The following is a 24,764-nucleotide window of genomic DNA, read 5'->3' on the forward strand; positions in this document are numbered from 1 at the left end:
ACTCAGGGCTGTCATGTCTACCTCTGGGGTTTCGCACTGATGACTCACGTTTTCTGAAAGTGTTATTTCTATGTATCCTCGCAGCAGCCAGTACTGCAATGCCCTGCATATATCATGTGCTCAATGAGTTATTTGTCAATTGACTTCATACGAGTATGTGACAGTGCAAATATGTTATGAAAAATGAGGAGTCTGTACTCCAAAAGAATCAAGATTCCTGCTACACACACACACACACACACACACACAGTGGTGGAGCTTGGCTTAAAGTTCAAGTGTTCCTGTACCCTGCCCTGTGTATCTCTAACTAGGGGAATTTGATAAGGTAGTTGAAGGGTGATAGTACCTTTGCTCTCTCACTGCAATTGAAATCGTTCTCAGCTTTTAGGTGGACCCCACTGTCTACCTTAGTGAGGCGTTTTCAAGAGCATAGACTCATCTTTTTCATTATCAAAAGAAGATGCTGCTTAATCTGAGGAACCTGTTGAACAATGCAGCTCTTAGAAATGGTCACAGTTTCGTGGTTCGAAATTTTCGGTAAGTGATGGCCAGAGCTTGGAGTCTGACTTAGGAACCATGGTGATAACTGAAGTTCTAGTCTGCAAAGGAGCGCAGCCTGAAAATTCCTCTTTCTGCAGGGTGTAATGCCAGGTTCTGCCCTTATTTGAGCCTGCTGTCTCTAATTCCAGCTGAGCGTTCATTTCTCAGTCCTGTGTAATCAGATTTCATAGCAGGCTGGTGTGGCGGGGGTGGGGGGTGTGTGCTAACCTCGGCAGGTAAAATGGACTAAATGTTCTTGACATCTTCTGTTTGTGTACATTTTAAATGGACTACTGCCTGAAGAAAATTAGAACTAATTTACACCGGGCCTTCAGCTTGTGTTTGGGTTTGCTTGAAAATAGTCTATCATTCTAGGGAGTGGGGATTAATCAGTTCTTAAAAAAAAAAAAAAAAACAGACCCCCAAATAACGAGGCTGCTGCAAAGGAAACTTAGGTATGCTGGGGATAATAATATATTTTTTTTAACTAAAATTCACATTTGAAATCTATCCTTGAGATTCTTGGTAGCATGTGAAAGGAGGCCGTTTCCAATGAATTCATTATAAAAGCGACATCTTGCTTACAGCTAGTGAACATGCAGTGGAAGGTGGCATGGCGTGTGTCTGTGGGGAAAGGGACAGGGATAAAAGTTTAACCAAGGAAGGAAGGCCATGAAATGTGCACATCATTGCCAGAAGCCTTCTAGAGTAATTGTATGTTAACGATCCCATAGAATTTTTTCAGAGGCTCTTTACAAGGTACCTCAAAACAACCTCACTGACTTCCTAAAGGGAGAAGCTTCTAGTTTGAAGTTCTCTCCCACTGTTAGGAAGCAGACCTGTGACAGTGACCTTGAGTCCCTCCTCTGGGACTCTCTCCTCACAGAGAGCTCTGTGCTCTCTGGACTCTGCCATGAGCACTGTTTCTTTGGTGAAGAGAAGACTCTCGAAAGCCAGATGACATTATAGATGATACTGTAAATTAAGCCAGTAGTATTAGACCTAGATGGGACCACAGAGCCATAGAATAATATTAGCCTTCTCTTATTTTAACAGATAAGGTCAACGAGGCCTAGGCAGATGATGGCGTTTACTGATTAGTACTAGAGTTAGAGCACACAACCCAAGAATGTGGAGGAAAGCTCAGGTGTTGGAGTCTAAACTAGGTTCAAGGCCTGGTACCACCACTTGCTGGTTATATCGACCTTGAGCAAGTCAATAAAGTTTCCGTAATGTTGCTTCATCTATAAAATGGGAAAAAGAGTAATATCTGCTCTGCTTACATCACAAGGTGGTTCAATGATTCATTTAATAAATATTGAAAGTCGGGGTGTCTGGGTGGCCCAGTGGGTTAAAGCCTCTGCCTTTGGCTCAGGTCATGATCCCAGGGTCCTGGGATCAAGCCCCACATCTGGCCCTCTGCTCAGCAGGGGGCCTGTTCCTCCTCTCTCTCTGCCTGCCTCTCTGCCTACTTGTGATCTCTATCTGTCAAATAAAATCTTTTAAAAAAATAAATAAATATTGAAAGTCAAGCAGAGAAAGTCAATTATCATATGGTTTCACTTATTTGTGGAACATAAGGAATAGCATGGAAGACATTAGGAGAAGGAAAGGAAAAAGGAAGGGGTGTGGTAATCAGAGGGGGAGATGAACCATGAAAGACTATGGACTCCGAGAAACAAACTGAGGGTTTTAGGGGGGGGGGGGCAGGGAATGGGCTGGCGCGTGATGGGTATTAAGGGAGGCATGGACTGCATGGAGCATTGGGTGTTATACACAATGAATCGTGGAATACTACAGCAAAAACTAATGACGTACTGTGTGGTAACTAACATTAACACATTAAAAATCAATAAATCAATAAATACTTGTTGAGCGCCTATTTTGTGCCACACTATCTGCAAGGTGTTGGGGATAGAGTGGCAAAGAAGGTAAGGAAAGTCTCTCATACCAGACACATGAAATCACAGTCTACTGATAATCAGTGAGATAATGAGTGTGAAAACTGTGAAGTGACAGATGAATGTTTATTATTTTATTATTCCATCCCACTGAGTTATATCAGATAAAAGTATGATGAAATTTTATTCCATAGTTTCTAATAAAGAATCATCACTGAGCTGAATATAATCAACTGAATGAATAACCAAAGCTTGGAGCTAAAACTTATACTCTTCTTTGAAAATTAGAGTGATGACTAATTTTTAAAATAATGATAACAAGTTAAAGTTTTTTAAGTAAAACCCCTTCCAAATAATTGGGCTTCTTTGGTATTTACTAGTAATCTATCATCTATATCCAATAGCCAGACTGTAATTCACAGAGTTTTGGCAAGCCATCTCTCACAGTAAATGGGGGCTGAGGCAAAAACATGTCCAAACCAGCCCAAATCGATACTTGTTATTTGAAAATATGAAAGCCTTGAATCACCCATGTCATTAGAGACTTAAGAGCATATGCCTTTCGTGAAAATGGGATGTTGAAATGGTGTCGCTCTCCTGCGGCATGGATTTTTTTTTTCCAGTTCTTTTAGTTAGCTATGCTACCTGTCAGCGAAATGAACTCAGAATTGCTGATCTTCAGTAAGACCTCTGGCTTTTGATGACCTCTCAACAACAGAGAAAACTCCCTATCGACTCTGCTGTAATTGTACTTTTACTTTGATTTTCAGCCTTCCACAGAGATTCGAGCTCTTTATTTCCCCCATATCTCTTGGGAAAGGTGAAGAGACCTCGCTACAGAACATATCACGTAATCTTAACACTATCGAATAATAAGAAATGTGTGGTTAGGGTGTGGCAATGCCACAAAATAGGGACTGCAGAGATTTGAAGTGAGCAGCCATATCGCCATGGACAGGATAAAAATAACAGCTTAAGTGAGGCTGAAGCCATTCATGCAGGTTTCCAAATCAATCATTTTTAGTCAATTATTATTTCTTTTTTTCTCCAAAATCGATAGGATCAGATACCAAGACTGCCAAAAACACCCAATCCATATGCTTTTCATCTCACAAACAAGGCTCTAGAGCCTGGTGGTGTTTGGATAATAGACAGTGTCCCATGATTTGCTGCCTATTAGGGAAACCACTTATAGCTTTTAAAGAAACCACTAAAAAAATCTCTTTCTTTATCAGAGAAGACCAATTTGTAAGTGCAGTTCAATTTCATCTCACAAATAGAAATTTCTTCAGAGAATATTGAGCTAAGCCACCTAATTTTGTGGAGGTTATGGATTGGGGTGGAGGTGACTGGTTTTCAGGTATTTCATTCCAGACCTCTCTTAAGGGCTTACATAACTCATTAGGCACCCGTCATCCCACACACATATTATCTCTACAAGCATGGACACACAGATGAAGCAATTATAGGCCATCCATGCTCTTGCCTAGAGGAGAAAAAACAGTCCTCTTTGATTATTCACACCTTCTATCATAACTTAAAATGAATGCCTTTTTACAAACATATTTCCTGACTTCAGAAACTACAAGGTCTGAGAACCTTGTCATGATATTTCCCTACGTCAACAGTAAAATTTGGGTCTATTTCCGGTTTGTTATTTTTAGTAATTTAGTGATTTAACTGAAATAGAAGTAGAGGCAGATACAGATTTTCAACAGTTTTGGGGTTCCAGCCCTTTTAATAACATCTGCACAAAGCTAACCCTCTTCAATTTTCAGATGATGGGAAGTCACGCCATTTGGGTTGACGATATCAGGTTTCTTAGAAACCACTAGTCGCCCAGTTACAACAGTGACTTATACCACATATGAACATGCAGCAACAGTGAGAAAGGCTGCAGGTCACTTTTTAGTAAGAGACTATAATTGTTGTTAAAGAAGTAAAGAAATTTTAATCAGTGCTTTTTTTTTTCAGATCAGTAGGATGAGATTCAAGAGTTTTGTGAAAATAAAGTCACTGTCCCTTGCATGCACTGCAATGTGACTTCTTGAGATGGTAAGAAAGGGATGAAATTAAAGGCAGGTCACTGAGAATTCAGATGGCTCCAGTATGGCCCATGGGAAATCTTGTGTTTATAAACTTCATGAGTGTTGTGGAAGACAAAGACAAGACGGATCACTGATTTTGAGTTGATTTTCTGAATTTTTCAGATCAGGAATTGAGGCCAAGGATGGAAAATGATATTCCCATGGTCATAGTTGAACTAGGACTAGAATTGGAATAATTAAAACCACTGCCCTTTTTATTCCACTGCTTTGATTACTTTGATCCTTCCAAACTGATCAGGTTGGCCATTCTACCCTTGCACAATCTCCTTTTTAAAAATACAGCCAAAATATCTCAGTAAAGAAAAAAAATTAAGAAAAAAATGCCTTAATAAGTTGCACCAATCTGGAACATTTAAAGAAACACAAAAATCTCAGCCATAAGGCCCACTGACTCCCTATTAGGCCTCCAGAAGATAAAGTCTTCATCTCAAATTTTCCATGGGGATCAAGATACCATTTAACACTGAATTTTTTCCTATTCTGGTGAGGTCTATTTCTGAAGTCTATTTCTGACTGACCACATTTTACTCGGATCAAGCACTTTTTCTTCCAACAAAATGCAGTTATACAAGGGAACACATCCAGATCTCCTCCCGTACTCCAAACAATTTACCAGAGTTGGAAAACGCAGACTTTTGCAATGAAAGGTTTTATTCTGCCAATACAGAATATGCTTCCATTTTCTAGCTAGAAGATATTTGGGTAAAACTAACACAAAGTTTTTAACACAAAGGTCTACTATTACCTTGGCTTAACTTCTTAGCATTCAGTGATCTGGGGTTGAGAAATCTCTGTAATTATTTTTTTAAGGGATAAAATTAATGCAAGGAACTAGTCTTGCTTTTTTCAAAAGCTCTGGCTTTAACCAGACTGCAATGACAGTTTGACAGAAAATCTGAACACGGTTCCCATTGTTTTCTCTAACACTATATCCTCCTTATCATGTGTCAGCTGAAGAATGATAATGTGGTTTAGGTCTGGTTTACCAAAGAGACACACTGAAGTATAAGAAAACCAAGTATTGGGGTGTCTGGGTGGATCAGTGGGTTAAGCCGCTGCCTTCGGCTCAGGTCATGATCTCAGGGTCCTGGGATCGAGTCCCGCATCGGTCTCTCTGCTCAGCAGCAAGCCTGCTTCCCTCTCTCTCTCTCTGTCTACTTGTGATCTCTCTCTGTCAAATAAATAAATAAAATCTTTTTTTTAAAGATTTTATTTATTTATTTGACAGAGAGAGATCACAAGTAGGGAGAGAGGCAGGCAGAGAGAGAGAGAGAGGAGGAAGCAGGCTCCCTGCCAAGCAGAGAGCCTGATGCGGGGCTCGATCCCAGGACACTGGGATCATGACCTGAGCTGAAGGCAGAGGCTTTAACCCACTGAGCCACCCAGGCGCCCCATAAATAAAATCTTTTAAAAAAAAAAAAGAAAGAAAACCAAATATTTTATGGGAACACTGAAATAGTATTCTGGCCCTGGTTCAGGTGCTCCAGAACCAGAGAAGGCTGCCTCCAACTGAGGCACAGGGTCTCTATAAGAACTTAGAAGCCATTTTTGCCAGTGGTTTTAGCTGGCTAATTCAAGTATGGATTTATCACGAGAAAGCAAGAAATGCTTGATACAGAAAAAAAGGGGGTCTGTGACAGAGGCATTTCAACATGGTACAGTTGTGGAACTCTTCTACTTTTCTCGAATTTTTAAATAGCTTAGGAAAGAGGTGTGGCAGCTCCATTTCAGAGCCAAGAGTAGGTCTATGAGGAGACAGTAAACAGGATAGGAAGTTAAGCTTGAACCATTGTGTTTGCTTTCCTTCCAGTGATAAATTTTCCTGGTTAGTTCTCGATATCTATGAAAAACAGCTATTTTTCCTATGCAAACATTTCCTGCCCCACCTCTTGAATAGAATCAAGAAAGGTGGTGACTACTTTAATGATTTTCCAGTGGTGAAGAGTACGACTCCCCTTCACTGATTGAGATGCAAATAAAAAAATTTCTAGGATCTACCTCTCCACCCGTTTTGCCCCCAAGAACCCTGGGGACTTATTCTGTAGAAGAGGGGCTTATGGAGAGAGGGAACCAAAGTATTGGTATAGTTCACTGTTACTGCACTTTGGATTTGGCTCTCATGGTGCTATGGGCAAAGTTTGTCCCACCAGATCCTCTCATCAGTTTTCCAGGGTTTTGGATTTGACTCAGACTGCTATGCCTGAGCCCCAAGTTTATAATGCTCTTGTTTCACGTGCATGTGTCCAACTATTTTTCCCAGCAGTGTAAATACTATGTGAGAGTAGTTGAGCCATGGGGAATTTCAGCATTAGCAAAACACTTGGCCACAATCAGTTTTCCTCCATGACACTCAATCCTTGTGTTCAGCCTAGGCCCTTGCTTTTCCCTCAACTTTAATTCTGTTTTGGGGGCTCTTGGTATCTTTTTTTTTGTCATCAGACTTTGATCAGAATATTGAAAATTGATCATGGCAAATTTCTCTAACATCATTCTCAGAAATATGCTGAATTCATTCTTATACAAATTATTCTACTTCTGCCCAGAGACATAATTTCATTCATTCATCCTTTTACCTGAGAAATATTTATTGAATACCTACTCTATCCCAGGCATTGCAATAAGTACTGTGTATATATTAATAAATAAACAGGTAGGATCCCTGCCATCAATCATATAGTTCAATGGGAAGGTAAGAAGTAATATAAACAGACACATAAATATATATTTAAATATTTTGATAAATATCGTGAACAAAATGAAGGCAAAATAGAGACTACTTAATACAGTCAGGGAAGGAATCTCCCAAGAGGTGGTATTTATGCTTAAGGAGGAGAAGGAGCCAGTATTACTGAGATAATAGTGTTCTGGATAGAAAGAATGGTATGTGAGAGTCCTACAAGGAGAAAGCATTTGGAGCACAGGCAGTCCTACCTTTGCAAGGTCCCAATATGCAGGAATTTCAATTAGCGCAGTTGAGTCAAATAATGCCAGTCTTTCAAGTACACAGTTCAAGTTTCAGCTGCCATAGTATTTTAATTGTGAATAGTTGCATAAAGTAAAAACCTCATTGCTGGTGTTTTTGTACATAAATTGCTATGTAAATAATAGCTGCACATCATGGTCAGTGACCAGTCACACCAAGTTTTAGTGATTGCTCACTGTGTATCTGTTATTCAGTTTACATATGAACAACAAAGTGTGGAGTTGTGCTGCTTTTTCTCCCAGTGACAAGCTGATGTGCCGTTTGATAAAAATGAATAACAAAGTAGGAACTGTCTGACAGAGACCAAAATGCAGCAGAGAAATAAAAAAAAAAACATTGGCAGTTACATTTGAATCAAATGGGAATGCATTTATAGAAGAAATAACTGATGGTGGGATTGTTGACGCTGCTACTGTTTGAGAGGCTCTAGCTATGCAGTCAGAGGTCTTGAGCAAAGACAAACTTACCGACATAAATGAGCAAAGTGGTTGTGACACAAAGTGTAAAGGTGTACCAGAGGAACTGACACTAGCAAAACACTTAAACATTCAAGAAATTATCAGAGATATTTTACATATTGAAAGTGCAAAGGATAAAATGTTGGAAGTTGATCCAAACTTAGAAAGCATGGCAATTCACCAAAGCATACACAAGATGTTTGCTCTGTAACATATGCTATATAATAAGAGAGCATGCATGGTTCAAACTACCCTTGACAGTTTTTACAAAAAATAAAACACTGTAATTCTCAATATTGCTAATGTTCTAAATTACGGTGCAATAAATATGTTTGTTTTACTATTTTTTCATTTCCCTACACATTTATAACTGACAATATGAGAGTGTTTAATGTCTTGACAAAAAATTAAAAGTCATGGAACAATTGTGAATTTTCCAACTTATTATTATGGTTGCTCTGCATGGTTGCAGACTTACTGGTCATTTACAGTCCCACACTACCATGTAAACCAGAACAAACTGTATTTTTTAAAAAAGAAAAGAAAAGAAAAGAAAAAGCATATCTGCTAATACCTATCGAAGGTGCAATCCCAGGGCAAAAGGGAAGGCGATATTATCAGTAACTGCCCTGTGGAGACTGGAGTCACAAAGAGGTGTTCTTCTGATTACTTATGGTCTAAAAGAAATACTTTGAAATGAGGTTTTTGTTGCTACATAAACTTTAAAATGAAAGGTCTGGACAAAATGGGAAGATTCAAGCAGGATGTTCGTGTCTTCTTTTATCTTTAAACTTGAATCTGTCAATGGAGAAATAGCAAGAGCCTCATCTCACAAGGCAATCCCAATAGCATAACATTAACCCAACCCTAAACCTAACCCTAATCCCAATGTCTTGGAGCAGAAGAACAAATCTGAGAAACACCCAGAGACCTTTTACTTCTCCCATTCTGTCACCTGCTTATAAGAGCTGGAATTTGGAGCTTTTGTGAAGTAGCTGAAGGTGGTGTTGGGTCTCCTTTTTCACCATTATTTTCCTGCTTTCTCTTATGTGAAGGCAGAAAAAAAATTTAAGTTCCACGCATCCTTTCCTTTCTTTTTCAAAACCAAGACCATCAGCCGCACAATTGCAAGATCCATGCTATTCTCTTGAATGAAACTTGTAGTCCTGTGAGTGTTTAGAAGGAAGTAGATACAACACAATCCTGCAAGGGCTGAGAGTGTGGGAGGGTTCTTAATCCCTTAAGAGGTGCCCTGATGACTCAGCTTTTGCGGGCTCCAAAATTACCAGGAGAATGAGTTTGAGCTCTGGGCAAAAAAATAAGTCCTCAAAATTAGCATATGAGTGGTTTCTCCTGTTGTCCATGGGAGTTTAACAACCATAGCGATGTTTCACAAATATTATATGTTGGCTAACTGAACATAATAAAATTTTTTTCTTAAATCCTGGGGAGCAGGGTTTCCAGCAAAGATTTTTTCCTTTTAAAAATAATACTGGAGGAAGTCTTAAGCCATGGAATATTAATGTTTTATTTGAGATACAGAGTCAAGAAAGTTTATCCTCTGTGATTTTATCTTACTTGGACCTTGTTCTAGGAAAAAAAAATGTTTGTAAACATGCCCTGTGAATTGGGAAAGTTTAAGTTGCAATGCCTCCACTTCAGGTCAGACATGATAAACCTGTTTACAGATCCCCGAATCCAACTGACTCTAAAAAATACAATATCAGTCTAAGAGTTTACTTCTCAACAGTATCAGTACTTGTATATTCCAAGTGTTGCTTAATATTATCACTAATTAACATTATCAGAACCAAACCAAAATACATATGTAAAAGAACATTTTCTGCCTGCCATGTCTTTAAATTATCAAATTTCTGAATAGCATTATCCAAATCTTGGACACAGTTTTGTAAGATTTTTACTAGGGTTCCATTGGAAGGAAGAAAATGAAGGTCTATTCTAGAAATTTGTTTAGCCAGTATATTTTTGTATACTTACAAAATTTTTTTTAAATATTTGATTCTTTTCAGTCTAAACTTCTGCATTTTTCAATGTTTTGTTTTGTACTCAGTCTATTAGGGTAGTAACACGTATATTATATAAATAAGTAAACATACATTGTAGATCCATATCCAAAACTTTTTAATGTTTGGGGTCTGTAATAAAAAATAAATTGTGGATCACTGCTTTAATGAAATTTCAATTTAGAGAGTAGATGAAGGACATATTTTTAAAAGTTGTAAGTGATAAATCACTGAATTCTATTTCTAAAACCAATATTGCTCTGTATGTTAACTAAAATTTAAAGAAAATTTTAAAGAAAATTAAAAAAAATAATAAATAAAATAAAAGTTGAAGGCTATGGTACATCTTTGAAACAGGTATGTTAACCAAAACTTTGATCCACATGTAAGCTGAAAACACTAATTTCTATTAGAATTGAATGTCATGGGGTGCCTGGGTGGCTCAGTGGGTTAAAGTCCCTGCCTTTGCCTCAGGTCATGATCCCAGGGTCCTGAGATCAAGTCCCGCATTGGGCTCTCTGCTTGGCGGGGAGCCTGCTTCCTCCTCTCTCTCTCTGCCTGCTTCTCTGCCTATTTGTGATCTCTCTCTGTCAAATAAATAAATACAATCTTTAAAAAAAAGAATTGAATGTCATTAGTATCTTTTTTTAAAAGATTTTTTAATTTATTCATTTGAGAGAGAGAGAGAGAGGAAGAAGGAGTGTGAGCAAGGAGAGGGTCCGTGGGAAAGGGAGAAGCAGACTCCCCACTGAGCAGAAAGCCTGACACAGGGCTTGATCCCAGGACCCCAAGATCATGACCTGAGCTGAAGGCAAATGCTTGAGAGAGAGAGAGGAAGCAGGAGTGTGAGCAAGGAGAGGGTCCGTGGGAAAGGGAGAAGCAGACTCCCCACTGAGCAGAAAGCCTGACACAGAGCTTGATCCCAGGACCCCAAGATCATGACCTGAGCTGAAGGCAAATGCTTAAGTGACTGAGCCACCCTGGTGCCCCTGTCATTAGTCTTACATTAAATAAATCAATCAACTATTAGCCAACTAACTCATAAACCCTTGATCTTTATGGAAGTTCCTTTCCTTACTAACTAGAATCTCTGAAGGACCTAACATCACAAAAAGTCAACTGAAAAAAATCTATTCATCTATCAAAGACTCAATGAACCAATCAACTCTACCAGAGAGTTGGATGTTTAGTAAAATATTACTTGGTCTAAGTTTTCTGACATCATGCAGTGGAAACAACAAATTGAGTGAATTTGTGATTTCCCTACCTATCCTCTTGTCATCATTGCAAGACACATAAATCCCACCAAAGGATTTATTCTTCATCTCAGGTAGTCCAAGCTCTTTTGTTAGGCTGAAGTTCAAGCATGACCATTTTGTGACAGTTGTTTTACTTCTAATAAGATTAATGTTTAGTACCGGTGGTGAACCACAATTTGCCCTTCGTTATTCATAATTTCTAATTGTATACAATATAATTATTGTTAAATAGAGGTAACACTGGGAAAATGAAAGAATAAATGTTTTCACTTTTAGATACTGATCATCCCAAATAACAATTATTGTCATCACAATGTTAAAATGGGACTCTTTCCATCTCAGTTTCTGCTCAGGCCCAATAAGTGTTGACTCTTCCCTCATTCCAACATAAAATGCTATGCCACTAAAACAGGAGCAAAGGAGATACACAAGAATTAGTTTTGCAACCCACTGGTGACCACTTCCAGCTTCTAAAATGGACTGCAGAAACCAAGAGATGGGTTGTTGATTAGAAGAGGATTTTTAAAGTGTTACCACTGTGTACGACAGGAAGAGGTACTCTCTCCTCACCTTAAACCTAGGGAAAGTGACTCTAATGGCATCAATATCTTTAATAGGAGAGCTTGAGGACACCATAGGCCAAATCCAGGCCTCTACCTGGGAAATCTAGAGTAAGAGGGAGAGGCTGACTAGCTGTTTTGATGGCAGAACAATAGGGGAGTCTATACTGGAATGAAACTGACTCTTGTCAGAGCACAGAACACGAAGAGCTTCCCATGAACCAATACAGACTGAGAAAGAGACCTAGCATGGTATTGTTTCACGTGATGGACAAGAGACTTCCTGAAGGATGGGGAGATCTCTGCAAAAGGAGTCAAGATGCATTCCCTTGGATGGCATGAGAAATGTAATTGTCCACCACCAAGGACTACTGTGAGAAATTCCCAGTGATGGCAGAGTTCTCCAAAGGAGCCTCAAAAAACACCCCAGAAGAGAAGGAGACAGCCTCAAGCACCTATACCATTGCTAGATTGCTAGAACAGAACCAGACTTTACCTGACTCTTAACTCCTCACCTTCCCGAGGCTTTACTTGGAGGGATTAAAGGCGGGGAAATAAAGGAGACAGCTCGTGGTCCCTCCTCCCTCTAGAGTGGTCCAGCTTGAATTAGGCATGAGCTGGAAGGAAAGAGGGTGTTAATTTGCAGTACATTTCTTAAAGTTAAAAAAAATCATTATTATTATTACATATTATTTTAATGAGACTCTTTGTGGGGGAATAAAATAAGCATAGAGGGTTTTTTAAACTTTATTTTCTGAAAGTTACTAGAAAAGCCACAAGGCGCATTGTATTTGACCAGGGACAAGTAAAGAACAAATCTCCAAGAACAGCTTTGAAAGATAGTAGGGGAAAAAGAATGAAAGTGTTTTCTATTGTAAGGACATTGCAAATTCTGTTTGTATAATCAATCATATAATCAATCAATGACAACAGCTAAAATTTATCAAATGCTTATTATATGGCAGACCCTATCTGATCTCCATGTATTAAATCATTTCATCCTCACAGCCCTATAAGATTATTATACTCATTTTCTAAGTAAGTGAGAAATTCAGGTGCAGAGAGAGATTAGGTAACTTGCCTGAAGTTGCCAGTTAGTAAGTGGCAAATCCACTAATACGGCTACTCCCAGCAAACAAGAATTCAACTCCTTCCTCAAATGTCTCTTTTCTCTCAATATCCAACATATTGGATATCTAAAATGCAAACCAATGCCATATCAATTTTAATGCTTTAATACTTTGCAGAGACACATGAGGCTCCAGGTGATTTGCTTTTTTTTTTTTTTTCAAGAATAAAACAACGAGGGGCGCCTAGGTGGCTCAGTGGGTTAAAGCCTCTGCCTTCGGCTCAGATCATGATCCCAGGATCCTGGGATCGAGTCCCGCATCAGGCTCTCTGCTCGGTGGGGAGCCTGCTTCCTCCTCTCTCTCTGCCTGCCTCTCTGCCTACTTGTGATCTCTGTCTGTCAAATAAATAAATAAAAATCTTTTTAAAAAAAGAATAAAACAACGAATCACCATAGGCCATGGGTTTTTTTTCCCCTTAAATATATATTTTCCTTCATTTTCTTTCTTTCTTTTTTTGTAGATGTGGACAACCACTACAAAATAAAGTACAGCTGAAGGGTCGTGACCTCCTCACTCTAAAGAACTTTACAGGAGAAGAAATTAAGTATATGCTATGGCTATCGGCAGATCTCAAATTCAGGATAAAACAGAAAGGAGAGGTATGGAGCATTTTCATCTTACTTTCAGATACTGCCAACCAGCCTTTGTAAAGATAGCCTTTCCAAAGAAAGAGGGGAAAGAAAATATATTAAAATTCCTAAACAGTAGCTAAGTAATGAAACCACACAGTCAAGGTAATTGATTATCACAGAGTGTACAGACATATAAAAAGCATAAAAATCAGTTATTCAATAACAAGTCATTGCACTTCTTTCATGTGGAATGTTGAAATCCATTATTAATTGGATCAGGACCTAAGGACTCATTTCTCTGGAAAGATTTTATTTTTCTACCTTCATTCTTTTCTCTGTGCATTTTCTATCAAGTTAAAAATAAGGATGATACTGTTTTTTTTTTTTTCTGGCAACCAATTTCAATTAATTAATGCAGCAGCTTCATTTAGGCTGCTTAACTGTGAAAACATATTTGTGTTCCAAGCTGATTCAAAAGCACTTTAAAGAGCTGGTTTCTGGTTGAGGAAGTTTTATACAACCTTGGTTCTCTTATCTATTTCACTAGCTCTCCAAGTTCAGAAAACAGGAGTCTCCAACTGCTGTGAGTTGAAATTCTCATATAAGACCTGAAATAAGGAGAAAAGGTCCCCAAGACCCCAGGCCTATTCTTCATACTTTGTGTGTAAAGAAAGTTAGCTGGCAGGAATCTGTTTGTTCCAGAACTCATCCTATCGAGACTCTATCTCTGAGAAGAGGAAGGAGGAAAGCCCCACCCCCCCGCCCTAACTCTCCAGATTGTTTCCAAATGACTTCCAGAAACAAAGCCTTTGCACTCCCAGGAGGATGTATGATGAAAGTGTAGCTGGGGCTTCATGTTTAGGAGTCTTAATGCCCCATGTTGTGACAGAGTAGCATTGCCTCTAGCTGAGAAAACACCTCTGAACCAAGCGTTGTCGAGGTCCTTGAACACTATATGGGTTTCCATGAATATAGGTAAAAAGATGGTTCCAGTCGGAAATATCAGCATACTTTAGAACAAGTATTCGGGTTGAACCCAGAGCAACTAATATTTTCTAATTAAAAGTCAATAAGCTGTAGGAGTTTTCCTGTTCCCTTCCTCTACTTGTAAAGAACATGAAAAAAGGAACACTTTAAATTCACTTTTTAAGTAATATTTTGAATGCTTATTTGGAGGCAGTGATTAATTATTCTACATCTCCTGATAATGTAAAGAATAGCTTTTGAAACGTAATCTTTGATATTGGATATATAATATTTTTCATTTTAATTGTATTCTTGTCCTTAATTTTCAGTATTTGCCCTTATTACAAGGGAAGTCCTTAGGCATGATTTTTGAAAAAAGAAGTACTCGAACAAGACTTTCCACAGAAACAGGTGAGTCCACAGACAAACTTGCGCTTGTGCTGAGGATGGGGCCAGAGGGTGAGGATCTGGGAGGAGTCACCCAGTGGGGGAATTTGTCTGTCTCGTTAGCAAGCACAAAGGGAAAACACTGTCACTGGGAGTAGCAGTGCGAGCTTGTGGGTGTTCTTTCCAATTCTCAAAGAAGCTGTAAGCTGAAAGATTAGCATCATCTGTAGGAATTCCATGAAGACTTGATTACGAGTCCCAAAGAGCTTTTCATGTTCAGTACAAAATGTGAGTGGACACAAAATCTCAGCCGTCAAACTCATGTGGGCAAGAAATGTGTTTTTTCCTAACAGGTAAAGAATTTTTTCTTGCTTGTTCTCATTTTGCAGGATGGTAGAAACAGAATCTCCACAATGTTAGGCATCCTCAATCATTTCAGGGTTTCCTTCGTCAATGTAGGCTCTCCTCTCTCTTTCCTCACAGTCATGGGTAAGCCCTGGAGAGTATGTGAAGAAGATGTCCAGGACTATGGGGATCTGGGCATTGGTAATCAGGGTATCATCATCAGATATCCACACTGGGGTCTGCTGGGTGGGACTTCTTTTTTTTTTTTTAAGATTTTATTTATTTGACAGACAGAGATCACAAGTAGGCAGAGAGGCAGGCTCCCCATGAAGCAGAGAGCCCCATGCGGGGCTCGATCCCAGAACCCTGGGATCATGACCTGAGCCGAAGGCAGAGGCTTTAACCCACTGAGCCACCCAGGCACCTCTCTGCTGGGACTTCTATATCCCCATTGGACCTTGGCTGCAGTTTGCTTCACTTGGATCACAAGACCTGAAATGTTTCTTGGTTTCACTCTCTCAACCCCTTGACAACTCTCCATGTCATATTGGGTACAGAGATACTGCAAGGCTTTCTCTCTCCTTCTTTCTTCAGGCTGCGTGCCAGGGAGTTCTAGAACATGTGTTGTCTCCTAGAGCTCTGTCTTAAAAGCGAGACATGGGTGTTATCAGCTTTGGGATTCCCCAGACTCATCTGAAATTTCCATCATGCTTCCCACCCTTCAGTAGTAGGCCTGCAGGACAGACCACAGGATACAGTGTCAAAGGTCCGTCAATTTCTGTTTCTGTTGCTGCTTCTCTCCTGCTCCTCATTTTCTGCTCTCAAGTGCCAGTATCGGGGGCTAGGTGATAAAGCAGGAAGAAAAAACTGGCTCTGACTATCTAAGATTTCTTTCAAATCTACTGTTTGTGCCTAGAATTGTAAGCTATGGAAACTCAGAATTTCTTTTTTCTCAAACTATTAACTCTGTTATGTTTCCAAAAGTCCATTTTGAAACTCATAAACCACATATCACCTCTTTTCTTTCTCTGCATTCTACTCTGTCAGATCTCCCTTGAATTAATAACATGACTGCTCAAATGGACAAATGGAGAGGCTCAAGGAGGAGGCACCACAAATAACACACTACTTGATTCTTCAAATATCTCATCATATCGGGGCACCTGGGTGGCTCAGGGGGTTGAATTCTCTGCCTTCGGCTCAGGTCATGATCCCAGCGTCCTGGGATCGGGCCCCACATTGGGCTCTCTGTTCAGCGGGAAGCCTGCTTCCCCCCTCTCTCTCTGCCTGCCTCTCTGCCTACTTGTGATCTCTCTCTGTCAAGTAAATAAATTAAAAAAAAATCTCATCCTATCTACAAGCATTAGAGCTTTCTAGGGTTAATTAATTAATTAATTAATTTCAGAGGGGGGGAGAGAGAGAGAGAGAGAGAGAAGGGGCAGAGAGGGAATCTTTTTAAAAAATTTTTAAATTTTTTATTTTTTTAAAGATTTATTTATTTATTTGACAGATAGAGATCACAAGTAGGCAGAGAGGCAGGCAGAGAGAGAGAGAGGAGGAGGAAACAGGCTCCCTGCTGAGCAGAGAGCCCGATGTGGGGCTGGATCCCAGGACCCTAGAATCATGACCCAAGCCAAAGGCAGAGACTTTAACCCACTAAGCCACTCAGGCGCCCCCAGAGAGAGAATCTTAAGCAGGCTCCACATCCAGGGCAGAGCCCGATGCGGGGCTAGATCTCACAACTCTGAGATCACGACCTGAGTTGAAATCAAGAGTCAGACACTTAACCAACTGAGCCACCCAGGTGCCTCATAAGAGCTTTCTAGGGTTTAGAAGCAAACAACTACTTCATGCATTTCTTGCCTTGTAATAATCAGTAATGAGGTTCATCAAATATATAGCAAAATAGAGTTCAGAGGGATTAAGTTACTTGGTAATACAAATAGCACCAGGATTCAGATCTCAGGTTTACTGTTCTTACTAATGCACTCCCCTTGCCCCTGGAGAGAAGAAAGGAGGGTGAGGGGAAACACCCATAATGTGTCACCTTGTCTTTTAGTCCCAGGAAGAAAACATACAAAAACATACTGCCTTTTTTAAAAAAGATTTTATTTATTTATTTGACAGAGAGAGAAATCGCAAGTAGGCAGAGCAGCCTGCAGAGAGAGAGAGGGAAGCAGGCTCCCCACTGAGCAGAGAGCCCGATGCGGGCCTCGATCTCAGCACCCTGAGATCATGACCTGAGCTGAAGTCAGAGGCTTAACCCACTGAGCCACCCAGGTGCCCCTACATACTGCTTTTTAAAGATGGCTCCTTTAAGAAATCATGTTGACATATGAGGAAAAATAAATATGGCATAAACCAGTCAGTAATTAGCAAATTCTGCTCCTTTATAACACTGACCTTCTATGAGTTGGGTAGATTTTTATTTTATCATTAGTATTTAAGACACGTGTTCTTGTTCTGAAGTCATCAAAAGAATGGATGAGTACATAGGCATGAGTACGTATCTCAATTTTAAGGTTTTTAAAATTAATTTTTCTTAGTTGTTGGTGTTTTCTACAACTTTTCTCTGTGTAGACACTATGCTATTTTTGATGTCAAATATCCCTGAATGACTGATCAGTTTTGCCATTCACATATAATGTGGTAGTTAAGCTATTAATAAAACCAAGAAGGAAGACTTAATAAGCCTTTGGGTGCAGACCCTGTGCCAAGTGTTCCACATTAATTACGGGGATTATCTCACTTAATCCTTACGACAATTCCATGAGGACAAGACCATTGAGGAAAATAGGCAGAAACAGGTTCAGCAAATGGCCCACAGACACATAGCTAATAAATGGCAGACCTGGGATTGGAAGCTATGACTAAATGTATTTTTTAAGTATCTAATTTAATTTGAACAGGTAATAGTCATGTTTTATTCCAGTAAAACTGTTTCCACAGATGGCATTAAACATTTTGTTAGACAGTGGTTTTCTATATAGAAGCTCTCTGAAACAGGCACAAAATTGCAAACTGTAACAATAAATACATGAGAAAAGCAACATCTGATCATAAAAAGTTATGGTTCACAGAGTAGTCATCATTATCTTCAATAAATATCCATGAATCTAATTGTACATGGCGCCCAGTCAAACTCAACAGGAGGAGAATCTGTCAGAGTAAGGAGTTGCTTTAAATGTTTACAGAAACAGTAAACCTCAACCAAAACCACAGCAGAGCATTTCTATAATGCGCATGTGCCTTATCCATTGTCCTTTGGCACAATTCTTCATCAAAACCTGTTATGTTGGTATTCAGAATGGAAGTAGGATGTAATTAAAACTGTCTATTCTTGCCTCAGATTTGTGCCAGCCTCCTCATAGGCAAGTCCTGGAGGATTCCATCCCCAGCCTGAGTGGGAGAGATACAAACGTATTTCTACTTATCTCAGAGGACAGAATAAAATTCGCCACTCAACTTAAGTCATATGAATTGCTCATGTAATATTTTCATTAAGGTGTAACATGCCTACCGAAAAGTGCGCAAATCCTGAAGTATATAGTTCGATGAATTCTTACAGTAAACATATCCTTGTAATTAATATCCAGAGAGAGAAACAGGACATTAAGAGCACCCAGAAGCCCTCCCTTTATCTCCTTCTAGTTGTTACTCCTCCTACCAAAGGGTAACCATGATCCTGGTTTCTAACACTACAGATTCCTTTTGCCTATGATGGAGTCATTCAGCATATGCTCTTTTGTGTGCGGTTTCTTTTGCTCGGTACTATGTTAGTGAGATGTGCCGACATCGCTGTGTGTAGCTGTAGATCATTTATTCCTCCCCCACTCTGTGTATATGCCTGGCAGGCAAACCGTGTAATTCTCCTGTGTGTCTACTGATGATTATATTCTTTTATTGCAAATTAATTGAGCAGATAGAGGGGTACATTTATTAATCTCGGTAAGTGCAGTAGCTGATAGAAAAAACGCACAAGGCATCCTAAGAGAGGGTTCTTTTCATTATTTAACTTTGGCATTTCACTTTCAAGGAGACAGAGAAGCTGATGCTTTCCAAGCTATTTCAAATGTATCATCTTTACGAAGGTGACAATATAAAAAATTGTGATGCTATTCTGCAGGTATGAAAAAGAAGCACAGGGAGGCTCATGGCTGCCTTAGTTCTACCACCAAGAGCCCTCAGAGCCCTCACATTTCTAGTGCATGAATTCTATCTATACCCCTCCTTCCAAAGTTTGCACAGATCTGTGAGGGAAAGAGCAAAATCAGATGTACGCTTATTTTCTCAGGTAGAAACCAAGATATTAACAGAAGAAAATCTTTGTTCAAAAATATCCCACACGAATGCATAAACATATGACAGATAAAAGCAGACTTCTATGAATAAAGGGTGAAGAGAGAGGCGAGCCCCATCCCTCTGCCCTCCTCTCCTCAGCAATGGTGGCTCCTGGAGGCTTCTCCAAATCCCTGATGCTCTCCAGAAGCACTTATCACCAGCCAGGTCCTGTAAGCTAGCAAATGCTTGACCTGTGCTTTTAAACTGGGGTCTGAGGCTCCTTTCTGACCAGTGACCACAACTGCAGAGGAAGTTCCTTCTCAGAGGCAATGTCCCCCTATCTTATCTCCTTCGAGAACTGCTGAAGGCTTGGACTCCCACTTCTTAACATTTTCTATAACTGCTCTCCCTACTCCTATCTCTTAAGTCCAGGCTTGATGTGAATCTTCTTTGTAGCTCAAAGAGGAAAGTGAAAAGGCAGCACCCTAATCCTGCATCGTTACAGCAAAATAACTTTTAGTCAAAGGAAGAGTATGACTTGGAGCAGACCTGCCGAGAGGTCTTAAACTGTTTCAAACCCTCCTCCATAGTTTCCAACCCTCAGTGACATTCAGTTCTGTGCTAGGCATACAGTAGGTGCACAATAAATACTTTCTTGGTAAATGTGCGCTATTCACATTTGTTTAGGTGATATTCCCTGTTTAGAAACAGATTAAATACTCAAGAGTGATTATGGAATATAATCACTAAATTCCCATCAGCCCACTTCTCACATAATAGAAAATTCTGTTCTTTCTGCTAATAACACTAGGAGACGTTTGCAAGTGAAAAGAATGGGTCCCCTCCCTAGAGTAAAAATCCCTCCTACTTTCATTCAATACGGATTTGATGAGTCCTTACTATGTACCAGTATGTATTCTAGGTTCTTGAGAGTGATAAATCAGTGAACAAAACAGAGGAATATTCCTGCCTTCATTGAGCTTATGTTCTAGTGGGTACACAGACAATAAACAATAGACATAATAAATAAGTGGATGATACAGTATGTTGGAAACAAGGAGAAGAATGTCCCTAGAACTGAGGGCAAAGCATCTACTCCATTATTTGAACTTGGTGTTGCTCTGAGTGAAATGGAGAATCTTTGGAGGGTTTTTTTTTTTAAAGACTTTATTTATTTATTTGACAGAGAGGGAGAGTACAAGCAGGGGACGAGATCACAGGTAGGCAGAGAGGCAGGCAGAGAGAGGGGGATGCAGAGGGACAGAGACCCCGATGCAGGGCTCAATCCCAGGACCCTGAGATCATGACCTGAGTCGAAGGCAGAGGCTTAACCCACTGAGCCACCCAGGCACCCCTCTTTGGAGGGTTTTTAACAGGGGGATATGATCTAACTTCCATTTTAAAAAGCTCTCTTGGACGGCTCTGTTGAAAATAAACTGCAGGGGTTGGGGGAGGAGACAAGATAGAAGCAGTGAAATCCATCAGTAGGGAGCATAATACATGGAGGCAAGGGTAGAGTGGTAGCAGTGGGAGGGGGAAGTGAGAGGGGTTGTGGATATGTTTTAAAGGGACAGCCAAAAGATTTCTGATGTATTGGGTGAGAGAAGAGACCTTAAGGATGACTTCAAGGTTTCTACCTGAGTAACTGTAAGCAGGATAGACCAGGTGGAGCAGGATGGAAGGGAAGATCAAGAGTTCAGTTTGGGAAGTATTGAGTTTAAGATGTCTGATAGATACACGAGCAAAGATGTTGAGAAGGCAGTTGGCTCTTAGTTTGGGGTATGGGAGTGAGATTTACCCTAGAGATATTTGGGAGTCATCACCATATAGATGGCATTTTAGGCCATGAGACTGGATATGATTAGAAAGGGAATGAGTATAGATGGAGAGAAGAAGACCAAGGACTGGGCCTGGGGGACATCAAAATTTTAACGATTGTCCTGGGCAATGTGTGAGGAAGCTTATCAAGGAGAAGATGGTGAACAACTTTGTTAAATGCTGCTAATTCAAGAAAACTGAGAACTGAAATGGCCATTAGATGTATCATTGGTAACTGATGAAAGGAGTTTTGGTGCAGTGTTGGGGGGCAAAGTCTTATGGGGATAGGTTTGAGGGAAATGAGAAAAGAGAAACTGAAGAGAGAAAGAAAAAACAAGGTTTTGCTGCAGAGGGAGCAAAGAGTTAAAGGGTTACTTAGCAGGGGAAATAGGGACAAGAGAAAATTTGCATTTGTTTTTTATTAATGAGTGAAAAAATGAGAAGAGAATTTTCATGATGAAGGTAATGTAAGGGAGAAAGGAAAGAATTGCTAGAGCAATGTTCTTGAGTATGCAAGGAGGCATGGTTTCTAGTACACACATAGGACATAAAAAGGTCATCTATGCTTAATAGGAAGGAAAGCAGAATATACAGATATATACAGAATAGTACAGATGCTGGCAGGTGGGGAAATGGGTGGTGGAATCTGGAAGTTCTCTGGTTGCTACTGTTTTTTGTTTTTTTTTTTAAAGATTTTTTTTTCCATTTTATTTATTTTTTTCAGCGTAACAGTATTCATTCTTTTTGCACAACACCCAGTGCTCCATGCAAAACGTGCCCTCCCCATTACCCACCACCTGTTCCCCCCACCTCCCACCCTTGACCCTTCAAAACCCTCAGGTTGCCCCAACCTCCCACCCCTGACCCTTCAAAACCCTCAGGTTGTTTTTCAGAGTCCATAGTCTCTTATGGTTCGCCTCCCCTCCCCAATGTCCATAGCCCGCTCCCCCTCTCCCAATCCCACCTCCCCCCAGCAACCCCCAGTTTGTTTTGTGAGATTAAGAGTCATTTATGGTTTGTCTCCCTCCCAATCCCATCTTGTTTCATTTATTCTTCTCCTATCAGATAAAGGGCTAGTATCCAAAATCTATAAGGAACTTAGCAAACTCAACACCCAAAGAACAAACAATCCAATCAAGAAATGGGCAGAGGACATGAAAAGATTTTTTTTTAAAGATTTTATTTATTTATTTGACAGAGAGAGAGATCACAAGTAGGCAGAGAGGCAGGCAGAGAGAGAGGAGGAAGCAGGCTCCCTTCAGAGCAGAGAGCCCGATGCGGGGCTCGATCTCAGGACCCTGAGATCATGACCTGAGCCAAGGCAGTGGCTTAATCCACTGAGCCACCCAGGTGCCCCGGTTGCTACTGTTTTTTTAATGACCCATGAAGCAAGGTGACCAGCTGAGTGCTGGCTCTACTTTCCAAAATATATCAAGACTCCAATAACTTTGTCATCATTTCAGAGGCTACCATCCTGGTCCAAGCTATCAGCTCTCACCCAAAGTTTTGCAAATGGGTCTAGGAACTGGTCTCCCTGCTTCTGCCCTTGCCCCACTACAGATGTTGTATGAAAACATAAGTCTACCATGTGACTCTTCTGCTCCAACCCTCTAAGGGCTTTCTGTCTTACTCAGACAAAAGTCAAAGTTGTTGCTTCCTCTCTACCTACCTTCTGCAACCTCACCTCCTACTACTATCCTCCTCACATACTCTGCACCTTCCCTACCAATCTTCTTGTGCCTTGAACCCGCCAGTCATGCTCCTTTCTAAGGACCTCAGGACATTTTCTTTCCACCATCTGGTATGTTTCAGTGTGGCTTCCTTGACCACACTCAAATTACAACTCATATTCCTTACATTTCCTATCCCCACCCCGCCTCTATTTTTCTTATGACACTTATCAACATCTAACATACAACATATTTAATTAACTCATTCAGTTTATCACTTGTCTCTCCCCATTGGAATGTAAGTTCTATGTAAGCAGGGACTTGTACCCTGTTGTTTATAATGTTTTCCCCAGTGCATAGAGTATCACCAAACACATGCATTTAGAATGAATGAATAAATTTCAGAACCATGCTGCAATGCCAAGATCTATTATGATCACTCTACAGAGAAGAAACATGCCTTCCACCAAAATTTGGTTTGATTGTTGATGGTGAGGATGCCACACATGTACCAGAAGGGTATGAACAGGTTTGTTACTCACATAATGTGGTTTCGTGGGTAGGGTAGGATTGTGTCCCATGCTGGCCTTAGAGTGGCATTACAGAGTGGAGAAATGATACTGGCCTGGATGTGGATAGGAGGTAAGGCTGGGGTGAAGATTCCCATGCACAGAGCAGGCCTTGTTTAGTTTGAACCTCCTGCTAGTGCCAAAGGAAAGAGCATGTGCACTTTCTTACTAGCTTGCCCAGATACAGGGTAGAAAGAGAAGGAAGTGTGATGGTTGGCTTTACAACTAGTAGTAGTTAAACATCATAACTGGAGTCAGACTCTTTACTATACGACCCATTGCAAGTAGGATCATTACTGTGTTTCATGTTGTCTGATTCTACCTGGGATGTAGCACAGCACATCTGCAAGGGATCTCAGGGTTCTAGGCCAGCTGCCTGATTTTCCAGAGGAAGACTGAGTCCAGTTCCACCATATTGTCCTATCTTTGCAAATTCCAATGTAAGTTGTCTCAGGGCATGGCTCCCCTGTGGCAAACCCTAGGGCTACAAGTTCTTAAAAACAATCTTGAACAAGGTTTTAAACTCTTGACTCTCAGAATCCTTGTCTATAAAATTCTTATATAGAATATCTCGGGGCGCCTGGGTGGCTCAGTGGATTAGGCCGCTGCCTTCGGCTCAGGTCATGATCTCAGGGTCCTGGGATCGGGCCCCGCATCGGGCTCTCTGCTCTGCAGGGAGACTGCTTTCTCCTCTCTCTCTGCCTGCCTCTCTGCTTACTTGTGATCTCTCTCTCTGTCAAATAAATAAATAAAATCTTTAAAAAAAAAGAATATCTCTTGTACTTTTGTTAGAGTGAAGGTTTCAGTGGAAGAATGTTTATTAAGTGTCAGCTTATGGTAGTGTTCTGTGACTAGCCATTGCTAGAGTCAGAACATAGTACCCTCTAGCTAAAAAGCATTTGGTTTTTAAACAAATCTTTATCTTTATATCTTTATAGCTATATCTTTATCTTAAACAAATCTTATCTTAAAAAGTATAAGCTAGGTAGGATATAATTATTTCATTCCATTTCAGAAGGAACTACTTACTTCATTTTCCTTTTTTTTTTTTTTTTTGACCTACAAATTCGATCAAGGTATAAAATATTCCCATTACCCAAGAAAGTTCACCAATGCTCCTTCCCAGCTACTCACCCTCTCCAGAAGCAACTGCATTTTTAATTTCTGCCACTCTCTGGCAGTTTTGCCTGTCC

General features: G+C 40.2%; 1 protein-coding gene across 1 annotated transcript in view; it reads left to right on the plus strand.

The window, feature by feature from the left end:
• Window positions 1-314: 314 nt before the first annotated feature.
• OTC (ornithine transcarbamylase) overlaps window positions 315-24,764 on the plus strand; it is a 67,315-nt gene continuing 42,865 nt past the window's right edge. Inside the window, exons 1-3 of the mRNA XM_045996287.1 lie at window positions 315-537; window positions 13,424-13,562; window positions 14,831-14,912. Of these exons, the coding sequence (XP_045852243.1) occupies window positions 461-537; window positions 13,424-13,562; window positions 14,831-14,912 (298 nt within the window). The 5' untranslated portion in view covers window positions 315-460. The remainder of the gene's footprint in view (window positions 538-13,423; window positions 13,563-14,830; window positions 14,913-24,764) is intronic.

Source organism: Meles meles, chromosome X (genome assembly GCF_922984935.1).
Source record: "Meles meles chromosome X, mMelMel3.1 paternal haplotype, whole genome shotgun sequence".
Classification (NCBI taxonomy): domain Eukaryota; kingdom Metazoa; phylum Chordata; class Mammalia; order Carnivora; family Mustelidae; genus Meles; species Meles meles.